This window comes from Penicillium concentricum (assembly GCF_028827145.1).
Source record: "Penicillium concentricum strain IBT 3081 chromosome Unknown utg000004l_segment0_segment0, whole genome shotgun sequence".
Classification (NCBI taxonomy): domain Eukaryota; kingdom Fungi; phylum Ascomycota; class Eurotiomycetes; order Eurotiales; family Aspergillaceae; genus Penicillium; species Penicillium concentricum.
This window is the reverse complement of record NW_026622757.1, coordinates 987,180-1,013,813: the sequence shown is the minus strand read 5'-3', so window position 1 is coordinate 1,013,813 and position 26,634 is coordinate 987,180. Positions and strand designations below refer to the sequence as shown.

Genomic DNA, 26,634 nt, shown 5'->3' with positions numbered 1-26,634 from the left:
GAAAGAGCTGGTAATAATTATGAGCACTCTATGTACAAGTCGCAGGTCGGTCATTTGTGTATTCTAGCAAAGGAGACCGGGAAACCTGCCCGCAAACGCCTTTCAAGTTTAGTCCGAACCTGCCCGTAACATAGGCGAATCCGGGTTGCACAGAGTAGACATGGGTGATTCATACTCGAGGGAATATTTTCCATTCTCTCGGCTTCGAGTCACTCCAAACGCATGAAATCTAAACCACCGTATTGCACTCAAGAAACCCCGAGATATAAAGCTCAAAGATTGAAAATCGACTGATAAAGGTGTCGTCAAGACATTGAAGGAAAAGGGACCAAGGGAATTTCAATGAAGTGATATAGCACCTCCCCTGCTGTCTCGCATGTGAAGGTAAGCCTGGAAACCGCAGAAAATGAAGAAGCCCTGTGAGCCAAAAAATCGCATTGTCAGTAATCGATTCCTTTCTCGTGCAACGAACTCATCGGAGCTCAGGGAGGGGGTTGTGACGTACAGCGTAGACGATCACAGCGGTGTAAATGGAGGCAGCGACGGCGGGACCATCTTCAGGTGACTCTTTTGATCCGGTGTATGCGTGGTTGTTGCTCTATATTGTGGAACTTCTTGTTAGCGGGTGAACCCCATATTACGTAGGTCTGTGACAATGCAGGTGGGTGTTTGGAGGGCTTGGTAGATCAGTCGGAGTCGGGGAGACGTACGCTGTATAGGGAGCCGAGGACTGAGAGGATGATGATTGCGAAAACGGAGATAACGACACTATTCGAGACGCGAGGTGTTAGAGCGATAGGACTTTCCGATGGCTGCTGTTTGGGATGGGGGAGCGTACCAAGACCAGGCGTTCAAGGCAGAGACGACAGGCTTCATATTGGCGGTTTGATGGTAAGTAAGGAGTGTTGTAGAAGCAAGAGATAGGTTGTTGGAGAAAGAGGTCGGCGAATACAGAGAGCTGAGGTTGAAGACTTCCAAGGTTGACATACGGAGGCGGGCGGACCTTCAGTTGATGGAAAAGGCCCTAAGCCGCTTTGGGACAAGTCCAGACACATCTGTGACTCGCACTCCTTGTTTATTTTGTCTTTGAAGTATGAAAATGTAAATAGTGTTCAGCTCGTTTTTCTTTGATGTAATCTATTGGTTTTGATATTTTGATATGTTCTAATTTTAATGTGTTTTGTTCCATTCGATACACTCATCGAACGTCACTCCGGAGCCGCCAAAGATATCTAGCGCGCTGCCAATCGTCAAATCCACTTTTCCCTTGCTACTCGTGTGCACCTTTTCTAGATCTTGTAAATGGCGTGCACCTCCTGCGTAGGTCACAGGAATAGTACACCATTCAGCCAGTCTTGAAACAAGTTCCTCATCGACGCCTTGTTGCAGGCCCTCTACGTCTGCAGCGTGGATTAGGAACTCGGCGCAATATGGTTCCAGCATTGAGATCGATTCTACACAGTGTCAGTGAGCCAACAATCAACCTGGGTTCAGTACTGGCAGGACATACCCTGGTTGATCTCCATCTCTGTGATGGTTTGCCAGCGGTCCATCGCAACGAACCAAGTATCGTCTTTTCTGCGGCAGCTCAGATCCAAGACCAGCTTTGACTTGTCACCACCTAGAGCAGAAAGGACCGACTCAAGCCGCTCGAGCGAGAACTTGCCTCCAGGGAAGAGGAATGAAGTGATGATCACCTATCGCCCGCATTCCATATGATTAGCGTCATCTGACTATTGCTATGACTTTGAGCGCAAGAAGACAGGAACTTGAAGTAGAGGGATAGATAGATATCATTGGGTTCTCAATCAAGTACAATGTCAAGCGAAGAAATCATAATCCATCTGGAGTCCAGGTGCTTACCTTGTCTGCACCCTGGTCGATCCAATATTGCGCATTCTTATCGGTGATACCTCCAGCCACTTGCAGCCCACCAGGCCATGTTTTCAATGCCTCCTGGGCTGCCTCTTCATTCCCTGGTCCAAGCTTCACGACGTGCCCGCCGCGCAAATCGTGCTTCTGATACAATCCCGCATAGTGGCTGGCCGGGAACTTGGATACGTAGTTGGTCTTCAGGTCTGCGGCCACCTGGCTGAGCGTACCACCCACAATCTGCTTGACCTGCCCTGAATGCAGGTCAATGCACGGCCTGAACTTGGTCATTTTCTCTGGCGAATTGGAGAACAAGTTGATTCAGTGACGCTGTGCCCGCGGGTCAGTCGAGGGGCGGCTTATCTTCTTATCACACGTGATCTCAAGCTAAGTCCGAAAAACTTTTGGGCCGAGACATGAGTGTTTGATTTTACAATTTGATCGACAGCACAGTCGCCATGGTTGTGAAAAGAAAGAGAGAAACCACCGTGGTTTCCAAGCCCAAGGCTAAGGAAGACAGCCCTCCTCCGGTGGACAATGCGCAGGACGTATTCCGCAGATTATTCGAAGCACAATTCGAGCCACTCGATTTGCCAGGCCCTACCGCCAAATCTACAAACTCCGATGAAGAAGAAAATGAGATCGGCGATGACTCTGATCTATCTGGGTCGGAGGGTGACTGGGATGGGATGTCCGACATCAGTGAAGAGAGCAACCAAGTCGAGGTGGTCGAACACACAGACGCTTACGCGGCACCAGAAGACAGAATGGACAAGAAGACTTGGAAGGCGTTTATGGTATGTGCTACATCTCAATGCATTGAAAGTACATGCTAACACTGAGGTTTTTAGAGTGGAAAACTTTTGTCCGATTTAGACAAGCCGAGCACCGAGCCAGAACCTACATCCAAAAAAGAAGAAGAGGAAGACGCCCACGACTCTGCGAACCTCAAGCACGATCTTGCACTACAAAGACTACTCAAGGAGTCACACCTTCTCGACTCCGCCGACGACCTCGCTCCCACTGGAAAGAACCGTTTGAAGGCAATTGATATGCGCATGCAATCCCTTGGAGCCAAAACTTCGCTCTATGCGCAAAATAAAATGCCTACTTCGCACCGACGAGGCATCAAAGCCAAGGCCGAATCAAAGGAAGAGAGACGTCGCCAAGAGGCCAAGGAGAACGGTATCATCCTCGAAAAGCCTAACAAGGTAAACAAATCGAGCAACAATGGGCGAAGAGAGCGCGGTGTTTCCGGGGCCTCCGTGGGCAAGTTCTCAGGAGGCACATTGAACCTGAACAAAGACGATATCGCTCGCGTCCAGGCGTCAGGACGCCGTATGATGGGTGGGAGAGGAAAGGGCAAAACAAGAGGCGGCCGAGGTGGAAGTCGCGGTGGTGGTGGCAGAGGTGGTAGAGGTGGTGGCAGAGGCGACAAGCGCTAAGATCACGATATTTGAGAAAGGGTCTTCTCCCATTCTTAGGCTAATATGCTTGTTCGTGTGGCACTGCCTACTCACGCCACTTCAACACAAGAGCTCTTTGAGTTCATGATCCACAAATACATCTCGCGCCATGTCCACTCCGATTTCGATCTTACGGGTCATGAGCTACAACTTCAATCTCAACCCGCATATCCTCCTCGCCAAGCCTCGTCACCCCAACACACGTCCAAATAGGCTGGTGATTTGGCATCCATTTCTTGAAATTCCGCACCATCGCCTCCAGGGCCTCGTCATTGATCGGGGCGTGGTACGAGTTCACCCGAAATACCTGCTCCCAGCCTTTTCCTCCAGCATGCTTCAGGTTCAGGTCCACGTTGGCAAACGCTTGGTCAATCTGCGCATTGATCTCTCGATGGATCACAAAGGTTTGCGGGTCCCAACCGCTTGTTCACGATGTATTAGTACAGTCTATTCATTCAGAAAGCGAGGTTTCGTGACTTGTGCACATACCTTGGCCTGCGCATTCGATGCGATCGCCAATGCGGACGGCTTGGCTGTAATAGAAGTCTCGCTTTGCTTTCTGACCCCAGCCGTCGTAGTTGAAGTATTGGAGGTGTGACATATTTAATCAATAGAGATAATGAATCCCTTGACGATCTATAGATGTTTGAGAACAAAAGTAACACTCAATTGAGATAATGCACTGACACGTACAGCTGGTCAATGTTTTGATCTCCACAGTTAATGGCTGTTGGGCGGAATATACATTCCGCTTCTCAACATATGTCATGGTCATACATCTTATGGAATGACAGGCAACATGAATATGCTAATATCCAGCAAATCCATCAATTTGATTACAACCTATATCGATAGTGATATTACAGACGAGAAGCTCATAGATCGATCATTCTTGATCAGTTTCATAACGGTAAATGTACGTTGGCTGGTGCATCCGGAATAGATGAGAATATATACCAGCGGGTCGCTGCTAGGACTTAGTATTGACATGAACATTGTAAAGAATCCTGCAAGAACCCATAATAACATAAAATAATCTTATAGTCAGGTCTCGCTATTTCTATTTGTGATCTCGTTGATCCGAACTAAATTTCTGAGGTTGATCTATAATTATGTCGTGCATTGAGTTTGGTACTCCTAGTGGACTACATAGAACAAAAAGAATTTACACACACGTGTTATACTTGCCATAGACTAGAGATAAACGATTAGACAATTTGTTTTAATGTTTAAACCATGGTATTTCTATAGCACCATCTGGCATTGAGTTTGCGAATACTCGGACTACTCTCAATACCGAAGTCATCATGGCTCAGAAATTTACACATGCAGATAATCCAATAAAGTCTTCCAGAATAGCCTGTTTCACTTGCACCAGTGTAACCCTCGAGACCCATCCTTGAGTTTGTAAATACTCCGAGAGGTGCAGCGCCAAGTACTCACTTTTGCGACGCCAAGGTATCAAGACTTTGATCAAACGATACCAACGAGTCAAACTTACACGAGAGGAAGATGTATGCAGCCGAAAACCTAATTCGTTCAGGTTATAATATAATGTACTCCGTACTTCGAATCAACAACCTGGTCTGGTCGTTATCGTGAGAGATGCATCTCCACACACACCACGGCGTTATCAAGTTATGATTTTCTGGGAACAACTCACGGAATCGTCGGATGCACACGCGAGCTCCATATGTCGACGATCAAGGGTGTTCCGAGGGGCCCTGTAGGGCCGAACCTCGGGATGTGCATTCGGGAAACCGCGTGTCGGTCCACAGGGTCCCATCTGGATTTTTGTTCTGGACCCAACAGGAAGATGCCAAGCCGGCCTATTGTATTAGGCTGCGCAAAAACGAGGTGACGGGGGTTCAATTTTGAGGGGCACTTTTAACGTTTCTGTTAATAAGACGCTCAGGCGGTTAGAGAATGATAGAATGATCGGCGGTTTGGAGGACATTGAGGACGTCGTTTCATGCGATGACGGCATGCCAGGGTATGTTCTTTCTTTTTTTGTAAACTAGCCCTACATTCTTCACGGGACTCTATGGAATTCCTAATATTATGTTTCTTGTCTGTGTCAAGTTCTGTTGGCGGAGTCCGTCGGGAAAGCCAGGGGCTTCATCTGATCTGCAAATCCCCTGGTCAATGCGCTTGTTTATTGAAGCACCAGGCCAAATAGATCAGACACAGCCTCATGTGCTCGTAACACCGATATATTTGAAATGATCATCTTTGCTTTCTTTGCTATTATCGCTGTGGAGTATATCCATATGAATACTCCGTACGGAGTAGACTGTGTTTCAAATGGGGATTTTCATACCTGTCAGGGGGATCTACTTGATCTACCAGATTTAAAAGCCAAAGTGGATAGAAACTATTGTTTCAAGGAATTTTGAGAGAATACGTAAGATAACATCTAATTGCTTACAAGACAGCTAGAAAATATGAATGAAAATGTTGTATTGAAGGATATGCGGTGCGAGAGATGGCGTCAACAGATGTGATTCGCGATTGATAACATCCAGAGACCGGAGCACGCTTAGTTTAATCACATGAAGTTCCTAGCCATGTATTCATTGTATAGATTAATTATTTTTCGCAAAGAGGCTTCTCAACTCCGTTGCGAGTCGCGATTGTGGGGCCGAGATCTATGTACCGAGCAGATTTGGATATTCTTCAGGAAGATCCTCGCTACAACGTAAACGGGAGCCTTGCCAGATCCAGCTACACCCGGAAGTTTATCACCACAATAAGTTTGGCCGAAGTTCACCCAAGGCCTAGTTCAACGTACAAAATGTATGATACGACACGGAAGGCTTGGAAATCAAACTGGAACCCTACTCTAGCCGAGGGGCCCAGACCCCTATATTGCTTGGAAGTGTGGGTATCGCATCTTCATCGGGTTGTGATGTCGGGCCAATCTACGAATGAAACCATCCAACGTGCACTACTCCGTAACGGAGATGGTATCGGGTACCCGAGGATCGGCATCCTCTGGGTGTGGCGGTTAGGTTGATACGAGACCATTTTCGCCGTGAAACTAGAAGCTTGGCATTGGGCATCAAGATTGAGGTCTATCAAGTTGCTATGGGAAACTGTATCAGCCTTATAGGGTAGACAGCCCTGTACAGCCTTAACCGAGTTGAAGGTTGGGACCGACATAGAAAAACACCCCGAAGATGCTCAATTGCGAAGCGATGTGCGAGTCACTGATCAATCGTAGACGATGACGAGATCTTGGCGGCTCCGCTAGGAATCCTAAGGGTGTTGCGCGTGGCGCATCAGTGGAGTCAGATACAAAGATTAAATGTACGTTCTACTAAGCTATAAAAGAATATTTAGAAAAGCTTGCACAGGGGGGCGTCTTGTGGGTCTGATCGACATAAAGATTGGCACCATTTGTGCATAGTATATAGTACGGATGTATGTAGTACACCTACGTACCTTGCACTCCATAGAAGCCGTTCAATCTGTCGATCATCTCCTTTCTAGCGCAAACTTTGTCCCAGGAGAGAAAGTCTTGGACGCATTCTTTCTCCTATCCATATATGTTTGGTAATGTAGCTGCATGGGCATCACTTATCTGGAATTATATATATCGTCATTGGATGTGATGCTAAACCTTGTATGGAGTACTCAGTCCCCCCTTTGCGGGTCCCGATTGGTGACTCTTGAGCAGCAAGGGCCAGTATCCCCTATACAGATCTATCAAGGGGGAACGCACACGTAAGTCAATGGCACATTCTGTCCAATAATCTCCTCTGTATCAATATTGACCAGGGCAAATGACGAAGCTTGGCATTTGCTTGACGGATAGCTATCACAATGGCTGATATTCACACGTGGAGAAAATGAGACCCTGGAACAGAAATCGGATTTCACCTTCTCTTTCCCTATTACCGAGATATGTATCCGCTTTGGCAAGACATGGATTGGAGACTATTAGTGGATTGGTTAACCAGCTTATCATACATCCCTGATCCTGCAGAATTTCGGGACCTTTAGGACATGAAAGATGCTTCGGAGCCGAACCGAGCGAGTGTATGCAAGTGTTGAACAGACTTTTTCGACATCTTTTCTCCGATTGTAGATCTTGAGGGTGAAACCGGGCTTGCGTGCTGCACATGCTGTGTAGATCGATTCCATCGTACACGCGTGTATGAAGACCGGAAGGAATTCCAAAGTGGCCACTGGCGTGCGCCTTCCCAGTTTAGGCATCACTGTTCACCCATAGTCAAGCAGGCCCTGAATCACTCGTGGGGAGCTCAGGAATGTGCTTTCCCTGGGGTAGACGTCAGCCTTCGAGGCGTAGACCTGATATAATAATAGACACTCAGCCAGCCCGCACCAGAGAAATAAGCTATGCTATAACTTGTGGGAATTCTGTACTAGAGCCTTGAGTATTCCAAGTGCGGATCATGGCCCGTACGTGTCGAATTGAGCGACCTCGGTTTTACCAGATTTGTCTTATCCGTCTCTCTACCATCAAGGGGATAGTCCCTGGTCGAACCCACTGTGGAGCACGTTTAGTTGACTCTCAGATGCATGGGCCTGCCTAATATTTTGTTTGTATTTTTGAATAGGCGCTATAGGGGCTTATTGCTGGAATTGAAATACAAAAGGGTGCCTCCATTCCATTGTTGATCTTTCTAGATATCTAAAGCTGTCTGGGCCGAATGAAGCCATAATTTCTCTTCTATTGTCAATAGGTTGTGTCTGTTGATATATTCAGACTTGTCTTCATATTTTATAAGAATTTTTCACCATGACTTTGTCCCAGTTCAGTTCAACAGAAACCCTCAGGAACCCTGAGGTCACTAACAACTTGGTCAACTCGAGCCCTAATCTCTCGCCTCGGGATGAGAAAGACCTCTCAATACCATCAACACCAGCAGAGTCAATTAGTCTTGAAAGCCAAACCCCGCTATCACCACCATATCATGTGTTCCCTCGATCTCGCAAGTTGTTGATGGTCATTATCGTCTCCCTGGCTGCCATCTTCTCCCCGTTATCTTCAAACATCTACTTCCCTGCGCTTACAGATGTTGCAGAGGTTAGTCGACTCGTGTCATATGTATTGCCATTTCTTGCTAACTTCAATACAGGAACTCAATGTCTCAATGTCTTTAGCTAGCTTAACTATCACGATATACATGATTGTCCAAGGTCTCGCCCCGAGCTTTTGGGGTTCTTTCTCAGATGTGTTGGGCCGTCGTGTGATTTTCATTGGAACATTTGCTGTCTACATTATTTCGAACATTGCTTTGGCCGTTTCTACCAACTATGGTGAACTTATGGCTTTCCGAGCACTGCAGGCTGCCGGAAGTGCGGCCACCATCTCAATTGGTATGATCCATTAACCCTCCTTATTTTGTATCTTAACTAACTTATATAGGTGCCGGTGTCATTGGTGATATTACTACCTCAGCGGAGCGAGGCAGTCTGATTGGAATCTTTGGTGGTGGTAAGTAACCCGCTACCCAAATGTCCTATGTTTCAATCTAACATTATCCAGTCCGCATGTTGGGCCAGGGAATTGGACCAGTATTCGGTGGAATTCTCTCTCAGTACCTTGGGTTCCGGTCTATCTTCTGGTTCTTGGCTATTGCATCCGGAATCAGTCTTTTCTCTATTATGTTCTTCCTCCCCGAAACACTCCGAACTATCGCTGGCAACGGCACCGTTCCCCTCAAAGGCATCCACAAGCCAATCATCTACTACATTTGCGGACAGAAGAACGCACAAGAAGACTCAACCCCATCCGGAAAGAAGACCAAGGTGACCATCAAGACCGTGCTAGCACCCCTCGGCTTCCTAGCCGAAAAGGATGTCTTCATCACCCTGTTATTTGGCAGCATGGTGTACACAGTCTGGTCGATGGTAACCTCCTCTACATCTGCCCTGTTCGAAGAAAAATACGGCCTGAACTCACTGGAAGTCGGCCTGACCTTCCTCGGCAATGGCTTCGGATGCATGACTGGCTCCTACACAATTGGATACCTAATGGACTTCAACCACAAGCGAACGGAGCGCGAATACTGCCAGCGGCACAACCTCCCCATTGATACTCGCATCAACTTAAAGAGCCACCCCGACTTCCCTATCGAGTACGCCCGCATGCGCAACACTTGGTGGATCACTGCTATCTTCATTGTCTGTGTCGCTGTCTACGGAGTGTCCCTCCGTACACATCTTGCCGTCCCAATTATCCTGCAGTTTATCATCGCCTATGGCTCCACCGCTATCTTCACCATTAATAGCGCTCTCGTTATTGACTTGTACCCCGGTGCTAGTGCCAGCGCAACCGCAGTCAACAACTTGATGAGATGTTTGATTGGTGCTGCTGGTGTTGCGGCTGTTCAGCCCATCATTGATGCTCTCACTGCCGAGTTTGCATTTCTCATGCTCGCTGGCATTACGATTGTGATGGTCCCTCTTCTCATGGTTGAGATGAAGTGGGGATATGGATGGCGTCTTGAGCGGCAAGAGCGCATTCAAAACAAGGAAAACTCGATTTGAAAGAAGACGATTGAAAATGGTGAAATTAGAAATATAAGGGGGGAGAGTACATAGTTGGGCACGGAAGCCTATCACGACTTGACGATTTTGGTTTAGCAAAAAGTACCTGTATGTCCCGGATTTTATGCCGTGGCCGCGACTTGCCCGATTGGGGTACCGTCGCTTTATGAGGGCGCTCGGGGTCCTGTTCACTGAGTGTTTCATAGCATATGTCCTATTGCAGATATAAATTGATCTTACTGATCGATGAATCTTTCAAGACAGAGAGACCTTCTATTCCCATGGTTCCATAAACCCCTCTACTATACGAAACTCCTCACGAGGCAAAATTACTACGGAACACGAATTATGACTCTTTTGTACTGTCATGATCTCACCTACCGTTCAATCTATTTAATAGCCATAGTGGCGATCCTAACTATTCGCTTTATCTCCAACATCATGACAAAGTGATCACAAGACCTTCCTAATAGGGCCGTATGACGTCATCAACCCTACTATGGCTCAACTATATAGAGGGCTTTAGGGAGCAAAATTCTCATAATCTGTCGACAGACACCTTTCGTCAAATCATTCGAATATATTTTATCAGAAACAATTATATTCACCATGTCAGAATTCGTCCGCAGAGCATCTGACGCGTTCCACCGTCGCCGAAGCTCAACCGACTCAACGGATGTACCCAAATCCCCTGATGCCCCTAGCGCAGCAAAGCCTCCCGAGCAAGAGCCACTAAATCAGAAGCCCGTGTCTACCCAGCCTGAATCTCACGTGAATGAGGCCTTCGCTGGTGTAGCAAATGGTACAATGTCACTTTCTCGTCTTTTGCGCCTGATATAGTATCATAACAATGGCATACAGAGAATGTTGCGCCTCCGAAGCAACACCGCCTTTGGGGATGGCCACACCACCAGGGAAAGCAACCCGAAACAAAGCAGCAACCCGAAACAAAGCAGCAACCTAGCCAGAAACAAGAACCTAGCCAGAAGCAAGAAGATCTTGACTGGGTTGTTGGCACGTAGAAGAATCACTCCCCGTATTCGATGGAGTGACCGGATGCTCATATTGGGTTTATGAAGAGACCGACACTCTTTTTTTTTTACCTGCAAACCTTTCGCACTGAATTACCTTACTATCATTATTTAGCTGTAGTTTTGATCCGCCTCTTGGAAATTAATTTGTTATACCTGTTACGAGAACTGCATTCTGCCTTGCGATCAATCCAAAGCTAACAATGGATCTTCACGTTATACAAAGATCTAGCGATACACGTAGGATCATAGTGGGTATCTTTGCTCTATTGGGCCTTGACATTCAGCCCTATCTAGACTGGATCCTAAGATTCCAAGAGGAGTCCCCGCGTAGATTTAGTCGATCTAGTAAGAGAGGAAATTGTCGTTTAGGGAAAGGGGGTGGCGGTTAAGAGTGCTAGGTGACGCTCAGTGAGGAAATCTTCCGCTTATATACTAACCGGATCGTGCTAAGTGATAAAAAGAGGCCATCAATAAAAAAAGGGAAAGCCATCATGGCCTAACGTCCGGTGTATGTATGTGCGGTGCTTATATGGTTTCACTTCTCATTTACTGGCAATTATTTGGTTTTTGGATATATCTACGCAAAGATAATCCTTGAATATTATAGGTACCTCTGGATAGCCGTTTAATTTTGGCATATTTACAATGTTCTTTTTGCACAAGGCCATGTCTACATGTGTCGTCTGGGCCGTAACGTCGGTCCAAATTCCACATGGCCGCTTTCGTCGTCCGTAGTCACTTCCAAGGTTGCCAACATCAACTTCCCTCTTGCGCCGTGGACTTTGCTTTCTTCATAACCAACCACATTCCAATTCTAATAAACTCAAGTACCGATCACCTCCACAGAGTAATCCCAGTACTGACCATGGAATCTGCGCGAAGCCTCTACAAAAATGACATCGATTTTGCAGCCTTGGCGCTGCAATCGCGCGATTTCGCCAATCAGTACGTGAAACCGCCTCTGCTCAGACAAACAGACTAGTCCTAATTGAGCCCAGCTTGACACCAAACGGCCAACTGAACTTTACTGATCCAGCCGCTGTCCGGTAAGTCGGAGGACTCTAATATCTGATATCCCGAGAGTGGATCTGATTGGCGTCATACAGACAACTTACCACCACTCTCCTGCAACAAGATTTTCACCTGAAAGTTGAGATCCCCGAGGATCGACTATGTCCACCGGTATGGAGATTCTGAACTTATTTGACAAACATGTATTGACTTGATTTTCAGGTACCGAATAGGTATGTCGTCCCGAATGACGGCTTGGACCTTACACGCATGTGTCTGACATGTACTATAGACTCAACTACATCCTCTGGCTGCAGGACCTCCTCGACTCTAGCGCTGGAGGACTGCATGAGGGGTACGACCGAGATCGGGAGGTCGTCGGCCTCGACATGTACGTATTGAGTCCCACTCGTATCTCTGAATCATCTCTGACAAAGTGAAGCGGAACGGGATGTATCGGTATCTACCCCCTGCTGGGTTGTGCGACACGGCCGCGGTGGAACTTTGTAGCAACAGGTACGTACTGAAATCCAAGTATCTTCAGCATTTACTGATCAACCCGACAGACATCGACTCGAACAATATCCGCACCTCCCAGCATAATGTCGCTCTCAACAATCTCGAATCACGAATTCGGATCTTACATTCCGACCCCGACGGACCGCTCTTCCCGTTAGAGAAGCTAGGTTGTCAAACGTGAGTCTCCGAGTTAAGACTTGCTAGAATTCTACCTAACTATTCACTAGTCTCGACTTCACTATGTGTAACCCGCCCTTTTACGCCTCATCATATGAGCTCAACAAATCTGCCGAGCAGAAAGAACGAGATCCGTTTTCGGTGAGTGTTAATAGCTGTTTACTTCTCATCACATTTCACCTCTTCGCCTTACCGTACTAACCTATATGAAGGCCTGCACTGGCGTCGAAGTCGAAATGGTGACCAACGGCGGAGAAGTAGCTTTCGTTAAGAAAATGATCGACGAGAGTCTGCAACTGCGCGACCGGGTCCAGTGGTACACATCCATGCTCGGCAAACTAAGCAGTATCAACATACTCGTGGAGACCCTGATCAAGCACGAGAACCACAATTTTGCAGTCACCGAGTTTGAGCAGGGAAGCAAGACGAAGCGCTGGGCTGTGGCGTGGTCATGGGGAGACAGAAGGCCTGCCATGGTAAGTCATACTTTACCACATTTTACTCACTTCAAGCTTGTGTTATATGTGCCACGTCTAACTGCTGATCTAGAATGTTGCACGTGGAATCCCCGGCTGCCCGAAAAGTCATTTGCCTTTCCCTTCAGATTACACATTCACGCTACCACCTGACACATCGATTGACACGGCCACTGCTACTATAAATGCAGAACTTAGCTCGTTGCCTTGGTTTTGGTCTTGGGATCAGGCCCGTTCTGCGGGGACGGGATTCGCTGCTGAGAATGTGTGGTCAAGATTCGCTCGCCGGAAGATGAAAATGGCTGGTGAGGAAGCGGCTAAATTGAAGGTGATTCCGGCCCAGGTGGCGCTGGGAGTACGTCTGCAGATACGGCTGGTCCGGGGGCAGAAACCAGATGAGAAAGAGGTCAAGGTTTTAGTCCGCTGGGCGCAGGGGACCGACACCGTCTTATTCGAGAGCTTCTGCGGGATGGTCAAGAGGAAATTAGAATCAAAATGATTCCAATGATCTTATGACTCTAGCTATACACGGGTTTGGATAACCTCGATTTATCAATCAACACAAGGAGATTTGGATAACGTTGAACTTGGTATATGACTTTTGTAAACATTTGCACAGCGAGCTAATCTCTATGATTCATAAACAGCATCAAGGGTTGTATGTACTAATTGCCGGTAACCTCAGCCTGCAACTGCTTCAAGCGGTCCCAGCCTTCCGTGCCATCCCAGAAGTCCTTGCCCTTGCCCATGATTCCTCTCACGGCACTACGAGCCTTGAACCGCCAGTCCTTCGCAACAAGCTGAGCCTCTTGGTCGCCCTCAACCTTCTGATCTTCACGGTCCATAGGACCAAACTTAGCATAACCATCTCTCACAAGCTTCTCTGTAGCCCGAACAACCTCAAGCCAGGGCTTCTCATCGCCCATCTGGAAAGCACCCTGAGCATTGGCAGCAATAGTAGCACGCCACGCCTTCTCATGACACTCGAACGCCTTAGAAGGCCGATGACGGAAGACTTCAACGCGGGCAACAATCTGCCACAGTATCGAAGAGTGCGTGATAAGTGGGACGACATTCTGATCAACCAGCGAGATGATCTGGCCGGGAATAGTACCGGTACGAACAATCGGGGCTTCAGATGGATCATCAGAGCGGATAAGCAACTCCTCGTACTCGAATGCCACGTTCAGGAAGTCAACGAGCATGCCCAGGATCGCCACGTCAATGCACTTCTCGCCCTTCTTCGTGCCAGAGAGCTCGATAATGCGCTTCTGCGCGGTGATCACATCGCGGAATGGTGTTGCCGGCGGCGGGATTGATGCTGCGACAGTCAGGACGTTGTCCCAAATGCGGGCATCAGTGCCCTTGAGTTGGGCTGCGCGCTGGAGCGCTGATAGGGCCTCGCGCTTGCGCCTGTGGGGGTCAACTTCGGCGACCGAGACCTCGCCGGTGGACTCGTCGATCACCTCGGGGGCAGGCTCTGTGTCGGGCATGCGCAGCATCGCAGCGGCAAGGTTACTCCAGGCCTGACCGTCTGTGTCGTCGAGTTGAACAGTGCGGGTGAAGGTATCGGTTGCTTCTTGCCATTTCTCGAGCTCGAGCTGCACGCAACCGAGAGCGAACCATGCGCCCTGGTTCAGCCGGTTGATGTGCAAACTCTTCTTATAGGCTATCTCGGCATTTTCCAATTGCGGTGGTGTGGAGGTGAGATAATGGCGAGCCAGGGACCGCTGGGCGCGGGCGTATCGTTCCCCGGAGACTTCCCATGCGCGCTCGTACATCTTTTCGTCCTTGTCGATGTCTCCCATGATACAGAGCAGGCGTGGTGCATCAACGGGTAATGGTGAGCGCTCTGGTCCGTTGAATTCCTCATTTTCGTCATTTTCATCTGGGCCGGTGGCCTGGTAAAGCTGGCGGCGGATGAGGTTCTTCGCCTTACCTTCACGCTCGGTGGCGGCATAGCAAAGCGCGGCCTCAGCCCACATGTGTAGTCTCTCGTAGATCTCGAGTGCGGTGCGCAGACCACCGAGATCAACCCAGCGCTTGGCAAGCTCGGCCTCGAGGCTCCAGCGTGTTGAGAAGTTTAAGATCCAGATGTGCTCGAGTCGGTCAGCGGCGGGGGCAGACTCAGACTGCTCAGGGCGTGGCAGGAAAGTCGTCGGATCGCCTGATTCGTTCTGAGCTGCGTCATCGCTAGTTGCGGTATCCGCAATGACCTGATCCACCAAAGCCTGCATCTGCAGCACGGCTCTCTCAACAGTACGGGAGCGGTAACCCTCTACCCGACTGCGGACCAGAAGTGCTTGGGTATAGATCTGCCAGTTGGAGCTGCCGCCATCGAGAACTCGAGTGGCATAGGGGTTTGTTTCCTCTCGGGTGAGGCCGTTCTCAGGCGAGGTGTTAGTAATGGCAGATGCGAGTGCGAGTAGGAGAGCAGAGTCAACGGGGTTGAGAATTGGCTGGTTGTTGGCATCAATGGCATCCAAAGTTGCGGAAACCTTATCTTGGATTGCCAGGGATTGTTCGTCGGGCTTTTGGTCAGAGAAAGAGATAGCCTCGAGAAGGGTGTCGTCGTCCAAGTTCAGGTTCTTAGGCCCAGAAGGCTCCGAAGATTGTGACGTCTCATCAGCACTCTTAGCCAACACGACCAGCTGACTGATATCACGGTCTTGGAATTTTGTGCGCTTGCCCATCTTTCCGGTCAACGCAAACTCGAACCTCCGTACCTTGGCCGCCTGATCAATATCTTCCCGTGCCTTGACATCGAATCCATGGTGTGTGTGGATAGTGGCCCTTTCCAGCAGGAACCGACTCCTCTCGTCTGAGTTCAACTCAGCCTTGGCCAGGATCTCAACATCCTTGTAGATCACATCCTGGAGAGTACTCGTGACCTCCGAAAGCATCTTTTGGTGAAGGAAGTTGGTACGCATACGCGCAGTCTTTGCGACAAGCGGTCCATCGCTGCTAGCATCGGCCAGCAGAGCCTTGGCGACAGCAAACAATTCCGGGTTGGGTGTGAGCTTGTAGGCATATTCTCCATCCAGGGTTAGGTCACGGATGATCTTTGCCCGCACGGCTTTGAGGGTTGTGGGTTCGGTTCGCAGAGCAGAGGGCAGTACAACTTCGGGCGAGCTGAATTCGAGGGGAGGACCGGTGACGTTAGACTGTAGGAAGCCGAACAAGGCTGCTAGTCCAAGGTGTAGGAGTTGCGATTGTTTTTGTTCCGTGGTCAAGTCATCGGTAGACTGGAGAGCGGCGCGGGCCTGGTCGGCGACAAAGGTTGTATATGAGATCTCGCCGCTTGCAACCTGTGCAAGAGACTCTTCTGAGGCATCGTGGCCCAGCACCTTGTGAGTGAGGGGCAGGTTGAAGATCGGGACGATGTTGTCTGACGTCAATCGGATGGGATCGATGCGGTCTTTGAGAGGAGATGCGGCATCGAAGATGCTGTCCAGATTGGACGGGTACACAGGAGATTCAGCCATCTTGAATCCCTCCAGTAACCTTTAATGATCTTGAAGTCGAGAATGTGCCCCGCGATCTTTTTCGATTTTTCTGCTTATCGATAGTGTGTGGATAACAAGAGTGCGTGGTATTTGGGAGAAACCGCAATATTTCCAGGAACGGAAATTATTTCCACACTCTGCTTATAGAGCATCACTTCTATTATTAATCTAACTTCTCTCAACGCTCTAGGGTACCGGAATCTGTCATCAATTGCAATTTATTATAGTATGCTATATCAAGCCGACTCTTGCTTAGGCTCAATGAGACGAATGTGCGTGGTCCTTGAGTATACGATTCAAACCCTCTCGCTGCACACAACCTTCAAAGTGGAAACTCCTAGCCAACTCTTCCAGATCCTTCTCGCTACTTCCTCTAAACAATTCAGCAAACTCATCCACAAACGAAGCCGCCAAGAAAGTGTAAAACACATTTCGCATGACATGCAACTCCGTATTCCACGAAGTGGGATAAGTATCCTTCGCAGTAGGACTAACACGGTCAATCCACTCAAGCAATGGCTTCAAAGCCGCCTCGGGCTCAGCCTTAGGCCGACGGCCCCATTTATCCAGCCAGAAGTCCCTCTTCTTGTCCAGGAAAGGCTTGAGCGTCTTGTTCCACTCGCTCTCGGGATTTGTATAGATCATACCCTGTAGACCAATGTCCTTGTAGAGCCAGATCGACCAGCTGATGTTATACTTGTCGTAGATGCGCAGCTGATCACCGAGGAGGTTGTATCGCTCCTGGTTAACAGTCTCGGCATCGACGTCGAATACCTGGTCCGCATAGACGGGCCCGAACTCCCCGTTCCACACGGGGGTCTTGTTCTCGCTCATGAACTGCGCTTTGCGCAGGTACACGCTTTCAAGGCGTTCTTTTTGCTCGGCTGTGCCCTTGTAGCGATCGCCGGTGGGGAAGCCCATTGACTACACATTAGATCGGGTTAGAACGTTACACTGTTGTCACGGGCTCGGAAAGGAATGGGGAGCCCACCGAGTAATCATGCATGGCATACACGCAGTTCGGCAACACCTCGTCGAATCCCTTCCATTCCATCGCAAACGTATTCCCATCTAGCCACAGGATATGATCCGGGTCAATATTGCGAATCGCCTTCTCAACACGGGCATAGAATGCGGGTAGCCGCACATGCTCAGGATCGCATGGTTCGTTGAGCGGGTTGTACCCAGCAACCCAAGGATTGTCCTTGTATCTGGTGGCGATCTGCTCCCAGAGCCAAATAGTCCGGTCTTGGTGGTCCTTGTAATCCCAGAAAGCGGCATAGCCAGTGGGATTGTCGGAGTGCCAGTCTGGGTTCTGGCCACCGGGGACGGCGTGCATGTCCAGGATAGTATAGATACCATGTGCCGCGCACTATAGGGTCATTGTGATTAGTATATTTCCTAACACCAAGGACTGCATGTAAAGATATGCAAAATACTGACCAGGTCGACGACTCGGTCCAAGTGTTTGAACCCTGATTCCTTCAGCACGCGGGGATTCATATCGTCCTCGAAGTGGCGGTAGTTGAAAGGCAGACGCAGACAGTTCAGTCCTAGCTCGGCGAAGAATTTGGCATCTGCGTCGGTGAAGAAGTACTCGAGCCATTTATCAAAGAAGAATTCATATTTCTCTTGTCCTAGGACTCGACGCATGGCGGCGCGGTGTTGGGCTTCGTGGCCTGCGAAGCCTGTGATGAAATTCTCCATACTTCAAGACGATATGTCAGTTCAACAACAGGGAAATATATGGCGAATTGATAGTCTTCATACTTCATCCATCCTCCAAGAGCAGCTCCTCGCATGACAACCCTCTCTCCATTCCCATCGACGATAGTATCGCCCTTTACGCGTAGGAAGCCGGTAGCCATATTGTTGATTCAATGATGTAAAGACAATTGTCAAAAGCTACAATAATGCCTACAAAGACAAGTTAGGAGGTGCTACGCATGACTATAAGTACTTATACTTATCCGTAGCAGGCTATTTATCCCAAAGTCCAGCAAGCAAAACGCGGGGGATGGGGTAAATGTCTAGCTTGGCAACTAACAGGGGGCTTCAAGCCACCAAGCCCAGTAGTTCAACCGGCTAATCTCACAACATTTAGCCTACTCATGCAGCCAAGACTGAAGTGTACAATTGCATTTCTCATAAATAACAAGACATGTGCCAACGGGCATGGATGCATGCCACCAGGGTATTTGGATACAAGTGAAGCAACGCCGTCCAAACAAGCCGCCCAAACGCTCAGAGAATAATGCAGCACAACCAAGACTAAACTACCAGTCCTGCCCGCGATCCCGCATCAGGATCTCAATGGCTTCGTCCTCGGGGACGGGATTGTCATTCAATTCCTTGACGCACTGCGTGAGCCCCTCCGCGGCTTCATCTACTTGCTCCGCTGTCCAACCCGTGCATGCCATCACCATGCGACGGTAGTTCTGGCCAAGAACCGCGTTCTTTGCTTTCAAGCCATCGACTTCAGCTAATATCCCTCCGTTGAATTCTTTGTAGCATTGTGCCTGGCGCCTAAGCAGATCCGTTGCTGGCAGTGAAGCCAGGAAGGCGGCTTGCTGTTCTGAGAACCCGGACGCTGGGTCGAAGCCCTCGGGGAATAGGGCGTCAAATGTCGCGACATCAACGCCCGAACCTCTGTCGGCATCACCCACAACAACCGTCTTGCTCGCGTCCAGTCCTGGTGTGTTCTTCACTGTTACCAACAGACCCTCAGATGACCGCTCCAGATTCTTGATCCGCCGGTCTAGCTCCACGCGCTCAGAACCCTTGCGTCTGAGCTCATCATATTGCTTCTGTTCGATCTGCCGAGCTTTAGCAGACTCGCGAATCTTCGTATGCCAGTGATCGAAACTCTCTTGTTTTTGTGTCAAGCTCGAAGCCAACTCTCGGTCAATTCCCCCGAGTGTTTCCTCGACCATTGCGCTGATTTGGGACATTGCCGCTAGATTCAATGTTAGTAAAAACCAAGATTAATGGCGGGAACACATTTACCATCGAGAATCTCTTTCTTCGACTTCGCCAATTGATCAATGAATGTGTCATTCCGACTGGCCGGTTGCTGAGATTGAGAGTTTCCGTCGACCATGTCGACACCCACACCGTAGTCAGCAGGCCGGAGGCCAGTGTGGTTTGGAATGTGAGGATCGGCACCCACTTCCAGGAGTTGCGGGACAAGGACTGAGCGGGCACGTCCAGCCAGATTAAGGGCCGTATCACCCTGATCATCGCGGAGGTTGACAATCTCGGAGATGAACCGTCCCAAAGAGATAACTTCACCACCAGGGTTCCCGTTTGGCGCATGGTCTCCATTCGAACTTGCAACGATGCCTCCATGTCGTACAATAAACTCAAGAAGGGCTTCCAAATAATGCTTTGCGGATACGTGTCCGCCGCCACCAGTTGCAGCCATCATGGCGATGTGGTGCAGGATGGTACGTCCGCTGTAATCCACCATGTCAATGGTAGGGGCTAGCACCTGCAGCAAACGCGGGAAGCTTCGATAATCGAGGTTGTTTCGAGTGCCCACGGACTTTTGCAGTGCCGTTTCTCCGGCACCGTTGACTCGCGATATACTGACACCCTTGGCGACTAGCGCATTGAGCAGTGACATGCGGGCAAGCATCGCAGCCCAGTGAAGGGCATTGTTTCGGTATTCGTCAAGGGGAATTTCAAGATCGTCCCCGGTCAACTGCAACAAGGCTGGGTGATTCGTGAAGTCTTTTGTTCGTTTATCGAGGAACAATGTCATAATGAGCTTCATCTTCTGGAATCTCTGTGGGGTAGAAGCAGGCGCCAGGGACTCGACGCCGCGTTTCGAACCATCATCCATGGGAGGGGGAGGAAGATCCATATCTTGATAAAAGGAGTCGTTAGGTTCTGTGGGTGTAGGTTCGTGCATGGATAGATTGGATGGTTCTCGAGTGAGGCCGATAGGTGGGCCCTGGTGCGAAGTAGAGCGCATACGTTTGCGTGGAGGTTCCGCAAGATCGTCGGTGTCATCTTGCACCTGGTACCGATTTTGTAGGCTGCTAAATCCGCTGTCGGACATGCTGTACATGCTCTGCTGGCTGCTGAACGCAAGGCCGGATTCCTGGCTGTTCATCTGTTGTGAGGGCTTGCGAGCCATGCTGGGTCGACGACTGTTAGAGCTGGGGGAGTCGAAGCGCGCTTTGCTGAGCGCATTAACAGCGGTGGCGGCGGTTCGTGAGATATTTTGGAAGAAAGTTCCCTGCTGCGGCTGTGATGCGCTGCGACTCTCTCCACCGTTGTAAAGTCGCTTGCGCTGCGCGGCCATTGCTTGTTCTTTGGTGGGTGTATCTATCGTCGATCCGTGGGCAGGAGCTCCGGAGCCGTCAGGGCTCATATCGTACTCCAGCAGTGGCCGGAGTGATTCTTCAACGTGGTACTCTCGACACAAGTCGACGCCTCGTTGGTAGTTAACCCACGTCCCCTGGTATTTTCCGTAACCGCCTTGGACCTTCTCGTGTTCACCAGCCGCAATTTCTTTCTCGAGGGTTTTCGTTCGTCTCGCTTTCACAACACCGGCGACTTTCAAAATTTGCGTAGCGTTCAACCAAGAATCGGATCGACGTTTCATCACAGCGACACCATTCACTTCCATCTCATAGACAGCGACATTAGAATAGACAGCCTATTTGAATCTCGTCAGTGGCATTCTCTATGGTGTGGATAAAGACCACGAACTCGGTAAATCTGTGGTTTGTACTCCTCCTGGTATGACATTACCGACCCATAGTCGTTGGCTCCATCGTATCCACTAAAGCTTCGTGGCAGTCCATTGGGATAACCGAAAGAGGACATCTGAGATCCTTTCGGGGGTGGAGGAGTTGCGCGAGGGGTGGAGTTAAGGGATTGCGAAGCATTCAACATGTTGTAGGCCATTCCATTCGATCCTGCACTGCCCTGTGAGTATGACATGCTGGGCTTTCCAGGAAATGTCAGCCAACAAATCGGGCAATGATGGGGTAGAATCAGTAGCAAGGAGAGAGATACCGGATGCCGATTGGAATGACGCGAGCTCAAGGAGGCGCGTGGCTAACCCTCTGGAGGGAAACCGCAGGCCAAACAAAATACCATTCAAGGCCACAAAGCGACCGAACGAGGTATCGAATGGAAATTGAGATATTAATATCCGAGGCTCAATGCAAGGCAAAGCAATGTTCGCGGGGTTTGGGGGGAAGACGGCGAAAATGGCGCGTCGAAGTTCCCGTGACACGCATTTTGCCAAGGATTTCGCGTTTCTCCGTTTTGGGGTTTCTTTTTTTTGGGCACTTCTTGATTGCAATTAAAGTGAAATATTCCGAATGGCCAGACCACAGCCTCAGCATTGGCTACACAACCTCTCAAAACCACAGCAATGGCGCCATTTATTTCGCGCTACGCTGCGCGAATGTACCTACCTACCTGACCCCATCGCCCGCAACTACATGAAAGACCATATCATCTCCCGATATCGTATTGCTTCCTCCCGTTCCCCGAAGGCTGGTCCTCAGGCGGTTCATGCGGCAAGAAACGCGTTGTCAGTTCTACGACGAGCAAATGAAGGCTATTCACGGCCTCTCGAGAAGGTGTTATTATTGTCATACGGTCGCACTGGGAGACGGCGACATGAGCTGCTATCAAAAATGTTAACGCCGGAAATTCCCAATGATTCTTTGGCTCTCAAAGAGCTACTCTCCCGGCCTGCTGATTTCAGTGATGACTGGGAGCCCCCAGCTATTGTGAAGAGCCTCGCAGCCTCTCAAATGCAGAACACAGTGGTTGCAGCAGTCCGCATCAGGCCGTTGATCAAACAATTGGAACCCCCGGTCCCCAAGGAGGATAGCTGGGGCAGAGAATTGGGCCAGTCTCGGAAGAGAAATATTCGGAGGAAATGGTACAACGCCACATTGAGCAGTCTCCTCCCGCCATTACCAGAGAAGGATCTCCAGGTGCTTCAGGGACTCATATCGGGGACCATACCATGGGAACTTGTCAAAAGGAGAGGCTTAAACCCCCAGATTCCCCAGACCAGGTCTGAAACCGAGCCTGGTAGTGAGCTCTTCAGGTTGCTAGCTAGGGGCCCTGAGAAGGGTACCACCTTTGCTGAATATGCCAATGGTCGGCCACATACAATTACAATCAGACTCATGCGTCGTCAATGGAGACGTTTGTCTGCTCTTGTACCACGACAGTACTGGAATCCGATATCACAAAAATGGCGCTTTATGTGGGAATCACCAAAAGAAGTCCCGCAGCTGTGCTTCGATCTAGACAGTCGCATCGACTCGGAGGCGTTTTTCAAAAAGTCAATCCAGGCAAAGAAAGACGAGGCTGAGACGCATCAACCCACTCAATAACAAAATATTAACCAATGTAATACTACACGATTTGAAATGCCCATCATGGCCCTAGTCATTCCCATGTGCAAGTGCACTGTGAAGAAACGAAGACTTTCTATCGGGTATAAATGCAGGTAATAGGCACTCCAAGACATGTCACCACTTGAGGCATAATCGCATGATTCAATAATTCAACTTTGTTGATGAGCTGTCATCTCATTAAGAATACAAGTGCATATGATAGACGTAACGCATAAAGGTCCTTGAATCACCCAGGAGGAAATCCCAGGCAGGCCGGGTGCTACCGGACGGGAAAAAGCAGTAGAGAAAAAGACAGGGTATACAAAATGTGAAGGATAAAACCATTCCCGGTAACCAATCACACCAGAAAAAGGCGAGACCAATTAATCGCTATCAGAGGACGAGCTGGAGGAACTGGAGCTCGAGCTCTTCCGCTTGTGCTTCTTGTCCTTCTTATGCTTCTTCTCTTTCTTGTGTTTCTTGCCTTCCTTCCCACTATACCACAACAGTCAGTCTCGTCTCAACCCAAAAGGCCAAAAAAAGATAGCTCAAAAAGCAAGACTCACAGCTTATTAGTTGCCATGTTCATACCAACAGCACCCAAAACAGCACCGCCCGCAGTACCGAGAATGCCGTGGCCAAGCTTATTGCCCATGAACCCACCAGCCGCGCCACCAAGCAGGGTCGACCCGAGGCCCCTGTCGCCCTCCGGTCCTACAGCACCAGGCTGTCCTGGCTGTTGCTGGTGTGGGGGTGCACCGCCATAGTACGCAGAGCTCTCGCCGCCACTTTGCGGGTACTGCTGTTGCTGGGGAGGGTAGGGCGAGTGACCGCGATCATGGGGAGGCTGTTCGTATCCAGGACTGCCATGGGGAGGGTACTGGCCCTGCTGGTGTTGTGGGGGGTAGCCCTGACCGCCTTGTTGATCATAAGGTCCTGGGTGCTGGCCATATTGGGGCTGACCGTAAGCTTGCTGACCCTATAGCGCGGAAAGTTAGTTATGCATGGCCGCAGTACGAGTACGAGAGAGTTGAGAGTTTGAGCGCTGTGTGACTCGGTTTTGTGCAACGGTATGTCATGTGATTGGTGTGTAGACTCACCTCTTGTGGGTAATAGCCTTGCTGTGGTTGAGAATGGCCCTGAGGAGGGTATCCTTGGCCTTGTTGGTCATAGTAACCGGCACCACCGCCGTATTGGTTTTGCGGGGGTCCTCCGTACGACATATTGATTTCGGGAGAGATGAGAGTTGGGTAAGTGTTAGGATGGTATGTAGGAAATACTTAGGAGCTGGGCAGGAAGGTGAGATCTGGGAATGACCTGACAATAAATACACGGCATCAGCGGGGCAAGCGGGCTGAGCGGGAGATTGAGCACCGCCTCACAGAGGCGTTTCAAATTAACACAGCCTCCTTGTCATCTTAGAATGTGGCTTAACATTTCTTCAGCTGAGCTAGGTAGCCAATGAGTATGTGTCTATCTCTTTGATTGTGGTCCTTTACGACATTTGACATTCGGCATCTATCTATGCTAACGGCAGTTAACGCCAAGACACTCGACCCGCAGGCTGCAGGGAACCGAGGAGCATTCCTGATTTGGTAGATATTTATAGACTAAAGAGACTTGAGTGGCGATAATGAGGTAGTATATCCAGTTCCTTGCACAACTTGAACAGTTTTCATGCTAATCAAAAAGTTCACTGCCTGGATGTGTCAACTGCCTGGTGTTCGGTGGTATTATCCACTTGATATTGAAACAATAACTAGTCAACGTGTTCGTCTACCAGCATGGAGAGGGACCGACTATTCACACCTGTCAAGTATAATCCAGTGGATGGTGCTTGATGAGTCCGAAGTGATTTCGGCCACTGGAACGCTTTCAATAGAACAGCACTATAACCTTCACTATGGGGGTTTGAACGTCCTGTTTAGGGACATGAGCACTTCCACTGGTGCTATCCCACTCCAAAATGTGCATCGTGGTCTTCAATCTTCAATCTCAACTGGATTTCCAAGAACTCCATGAACTTTTTGAGCCTAACTATGAGTATGGGGTGTAGTAAAAGATGAATAATGGTTCAAAAGAATAGCCCTGGCTGTAGTGTCCAACTTGGAGGTTTCATACTTAAACAGTTAATACTATGTATCCTCATGATTTGTTTCATAATAAATCTATCAATATATATAAGGGTGCTCTGGTACATACTACTTCGAGATAAGCCTTTCAAACACAGCCTGCTTACCAGTGACATTGGAGACGAACATCGTTGACAGTCAGTGTGGTAATCCTCTGCCCTAGGAATGCCCTAAGAATGCACTTTCCGTGCAATCTATCCATGTTCGTTAAAGCAGCTTTTACGAAGCGGTTTGTCCGCCGAAACAAGATTATACCAGTACTTTAGGCTAGTCTATCTCGCTACCTCAAAGAGCCTCTCACTATTGGGATAATTCGAAGAAAGAAGTGAGCAATATTATCTTCTTTGGAATACTCGTCTCGCTTCATGATAAAATGGAAATTGACCCGCCAAGCGGCATATTAACTTACCCATTCGGCCATGTACTCCCGAGAAGTGGAGATTCCTATGGTGTTGTCGCAATATAATACCCGAGGGGAAAAAAAGGATGGACACCAATAGCAAAGTGAACACAGCGAAGGATTCAGCCCAATTCAGCCCAATTTAGCCAAGCATCCGAGTCCGTGCGTGGCGATAAAAGCTTTCTTGCCAATACCGTGGCATTTATTGGCACTGCAGCCAAGAACCAGCTTTCAAGGTCTCATAGCTCGTAAGTTAGGTTAGAGTTGCCAAGCGAAGGAAGGGATATGTGAAAACGGAGTGCAACCTTGGAAGGCAACCCTATCCTCTGAGGCCCCGGGGGAGCCGAACATGGTCACACTGTCCCGCTCTAATGCTTGGCAGACTACCCAAAAAAGTCTTACTTCAAAGAAGCCCTGCCAAGCAACGGGATCATTCAAAGGTTAATACCATCTGAGTCCTCGGAGTTGCCTATATCAGAGGTTAATCTATATGGATGAAGTAGATGTTTCTGCTAAAATTGTGTGAAAAGTTCAAAGTTCAAAGCCCAGCGGCTGTACCTTGAGCACACAAAACGATCAGCAGAAAGATACGGAAGGTGACCGAGGGGCTTACGGCTGACCCGGAAATTCAAAGAGACGGCTATTGTGGGGGGATTTTGACATTTTGTCTCCATTTTAATCTCCCCAGAGTAGAAAATCCGGAGTATGTCTTTTGAGTACTTTTCCGTATGCAGTCATCCGCTGTATCCGAAGTTACTTGAGAGTGCAAATTCTTTTTTAGAAAAAGCAAAAGTCCAATCTAGATTAAATGGGAAAACAAAGAATTCCAAAGAAATCAACAAAGGTGCCCTGCATTAACCGCATAGAAATACTGTGCTCCAAAGTGGAAACTTTCCGACTTTCCCCACGGGGACTCACGTTTTCTGGGGCTATACCCCATAAATGTATGATCGGCAACTGAGCTTGGATCTCTTTTCCCCCGATTCCAGATTACTAGCCCTCATGGCAAGCGAATAGGACTACGTCTCATCCCTGTATTCGGGACCACATCGGTGGTCATTTGATTCCTTTTCGGGATGTCCGCTAGATTCGGTAGAGGCGGGGGAGGGTATCGGCCGTATTTAGAGCTGTGCTGACCCCCTTGT

General features: G+C 49.1%; 12 protein-coding genes across 12 annotated transcripts; 5 read left to right on the top strand and 7 right to left on the bottom strand.

Annotated features, from left to right (window-relative positions):
• Positions 1–339: 339 nt before the first annotated feature.
• On the bottom strand, positions 340–987 carry N7517_009326 (uncharacterized protein; the record flags this gene model as incomplete). The annotated part of the gene is made up of 4 exons (XM_056727049.1): positions 340–417; positions 506–598; positions 711–768; positions 839–987. The coding sequence occupies 4 exons, from the start codon at positions 985–987 to the stop codon at positions 340–342; spliced, it is 378 nt and encodes a 125-aa protein (XP_056575621.1).
• A 183-nt stretch (positions 988–1,170) lies between these two features.
• Positions 1,171–2,163, bottom strand: N7517_009325 (1-(5-phosphoribosyl)-5- ((5-phosphoribosylamino)methylideneamino)imidazole-4-carboxamide isomerase HIS6; the record flags this gene model as incomplete). The annotated part of the gene is made up of 3 exons (XM_056727048.1): positions 1,171–1,454; positions 1,511–1,697; positions 1,864–2,163. The coding sequence occupies 3 exons, from the start codon at positions 2,161–2,163 to the stop codon at positions 1,171–1,173; spliced, it is 771 nt and encodes a 256-aa protein (XP_056575620.1).
• Positions 2,164–2,330: 167 nt separating this feature from the next.
• Positions 2,331–3,317, top strand: N7517_009324 (uncharacterized protein; the record flags this gene model as incomplete). Its single annotated transcript, XM_056727047.1, has 2 exons — positions 2,331–2,669; positions 2,724–3,317. 2 exons carry the CDS (start codon positions 2,331–2,333, stop codon positions 3,315–3,317), a joined length of 933 nt encoding a protein of 310 aa, XP_056575619.1.
• A 151-nt stretch (positions 3,318–3,468) lies between these two features.
• N7517_009323 (RidA family protein) lies at positions 3,469–3,939 on the bottom strand (the record flags this gene model as incomplete). Its single annotated transcript, XM_056727046.1, has 2 exons — positions 3,469–3,760; positions 3,824–3,939. 2 exons carry the CDS (start codon positions 3,937–3,939, stop codon positions 3,469–3,471), a joined length of 408 nt encoding a protein of 135 aa, XP_056575618.1.
• Positions 3,940–8,103: 4,164 nt separating this feature from the next.
• On the top strand, positions 8,104–9,857 carry N7517_009322 (Major facilitator superfamily domain general substrate transporter; the record flags this gene model as incomplete). Its single annotated transcript, XM_056727045.1, has 4 exons — positions 8,104–8,391; positions 8,444–8,684; positions 8,734–8,802; positions 8,854–9,857. 4 exons carry the CDS (start codon positions 8,104–8,106, stop codon positions 9,855–9,857), a joined length of 1,602 nt encoding a protein of 533 aa, XP_056575617.1.
• Positions 9,858–10,466: 609 nt separating this feature from the next.
• On the top strand, positions 10,467–10,879 carry N7517_009321 (uncharacterized protein; the record flags this gene model as incomplete). The annotated part of the gene is made up of 2 exons (XM_056727044.1): positions 10,467–10,659; positions 10,719–10,879. 2 exons carry the CDS (start codon positions 10,467–10,469, stop codon positions 10,877–10,879), a joined length of 354 nt encoding a protein of 117 aa, XP_056575616.1.
• Positions 10,880–11,756: 877 nt separating this feature from the next.
• Positions 11,757–13,573, top strand: N7517_009320 (DUF890 domain protein; the record flags this gene model as incomplete). Its single annotated transcript, XM_056727043.1, has 10 exons — positions 11,757–11,836; positions 11,890–11,937; positions 11,998–12,073; positions 12,125–12,135; positions 12,195–12,293; positions 12,345–12,418; positions 12,469–12,598; positions 12,649–12,739; positions 12,811–13,074; positions 13,148–13,573. 10 exons carry the CDS (start codon positions 11,757–11,759, stop codon positions 13,571–13,573), a joined length of 1,299 nt encoding a protein of 432 aa, XP_056575615.1.
• A 166-nt stretch (positions 13,574–13,739) lies between these two features.
• N7517_009319 (Glycoside hydrolase superfamily) lies at positions 13,740–16,559 on the bottom strand (the record flags this gene model as incomplete). Its single annotated transcript, XM_056727042.1, has 1 exon — positions 13,740–16,559. One exon carries the CDS (start codon positions 16,557–16,559, stop codon positions 13,740–13,742), a length of 2,820 nt encoding a protein of 939 aa, XP_056575614.1.
• Positions 16,560–16,838: 279 nt separating this feature from the next.
• On the bottom strand, positions 16,839–18,448 carry N7517_009318 (glycoside hydrolase family 5 protein; the record flags this gene model as incomplete). The annotated part of the gene is made up of 4 exons (XM_056727041.1): positions 16,839–17,504; positions 17,572–17,952; positions 18,024–18,288; positions 18,351–18,448. 4 exons carry the CDS (start codon positions 18,446–18,448, stop codon positions 16,839–16,841), a joined length of 1,410 nt encoding a protein of 469 aa, XP_056575613.1.
• A 408-nt stretch (positions 18,449–18,856) lies between these two features.
• N7517_009317 (putative APSES transcription factor (MbpA)) lies at positions 18,857–21,533 on the bottom strand (the record flags this gene model as incomplete). Its single annotated transcript, XM_056727040.1, has 3 exons — positions 18,857–19,536; positions 19,587–21,246; positions 21,300–21,533. 3 exons carry the CDS (start codon positions 21,531–21,533, stop codon positions 18,857–18,859), a joined length of 2,574 nt encoding a protein of 857 aa, XP_056575612.1.
• Positions 21,534–21,919: 386 nt separating this feature from the next.
• N7517_009316 (uncharacterized protein) lies at positions 21,920–22,954 on the top strand (the record flags this gene model as incomplete). The annotated part of the gene is made up of 1 exon (XM_056727039.1): positions 21,920–22,954. One exon carries the CDS (start codon positions 21,920–21,922, stop codon positions 22,952–22,954), a length of 1,035 nt encoding a protein of 344 aa, XP_056575611.1.
• A 386-nt stretch (positions 22,955–23,340) lies between these two features.
• Positions 23,341–24,180, bottom strand: N7517_009315 (putative glutamine-serine rich protein MS8; the record flags this gene model as incomplete). The annotated part of the gene is made up of 3 exons (XM_056727038.1): positions 23,341–23,452; positions 23,524–23,936; positions 24,058–24,180. The coding sequence occupies 3 exons, from the start codon at positions 24,178–24,180 to the stop codon at positions 23,341–23,343; spliced, it is 648 nt and encodes a 215-aa protein (XP_056575610.1).
• Positions 24,181–26,634: the final 2,454 nt, after the last annotated feature.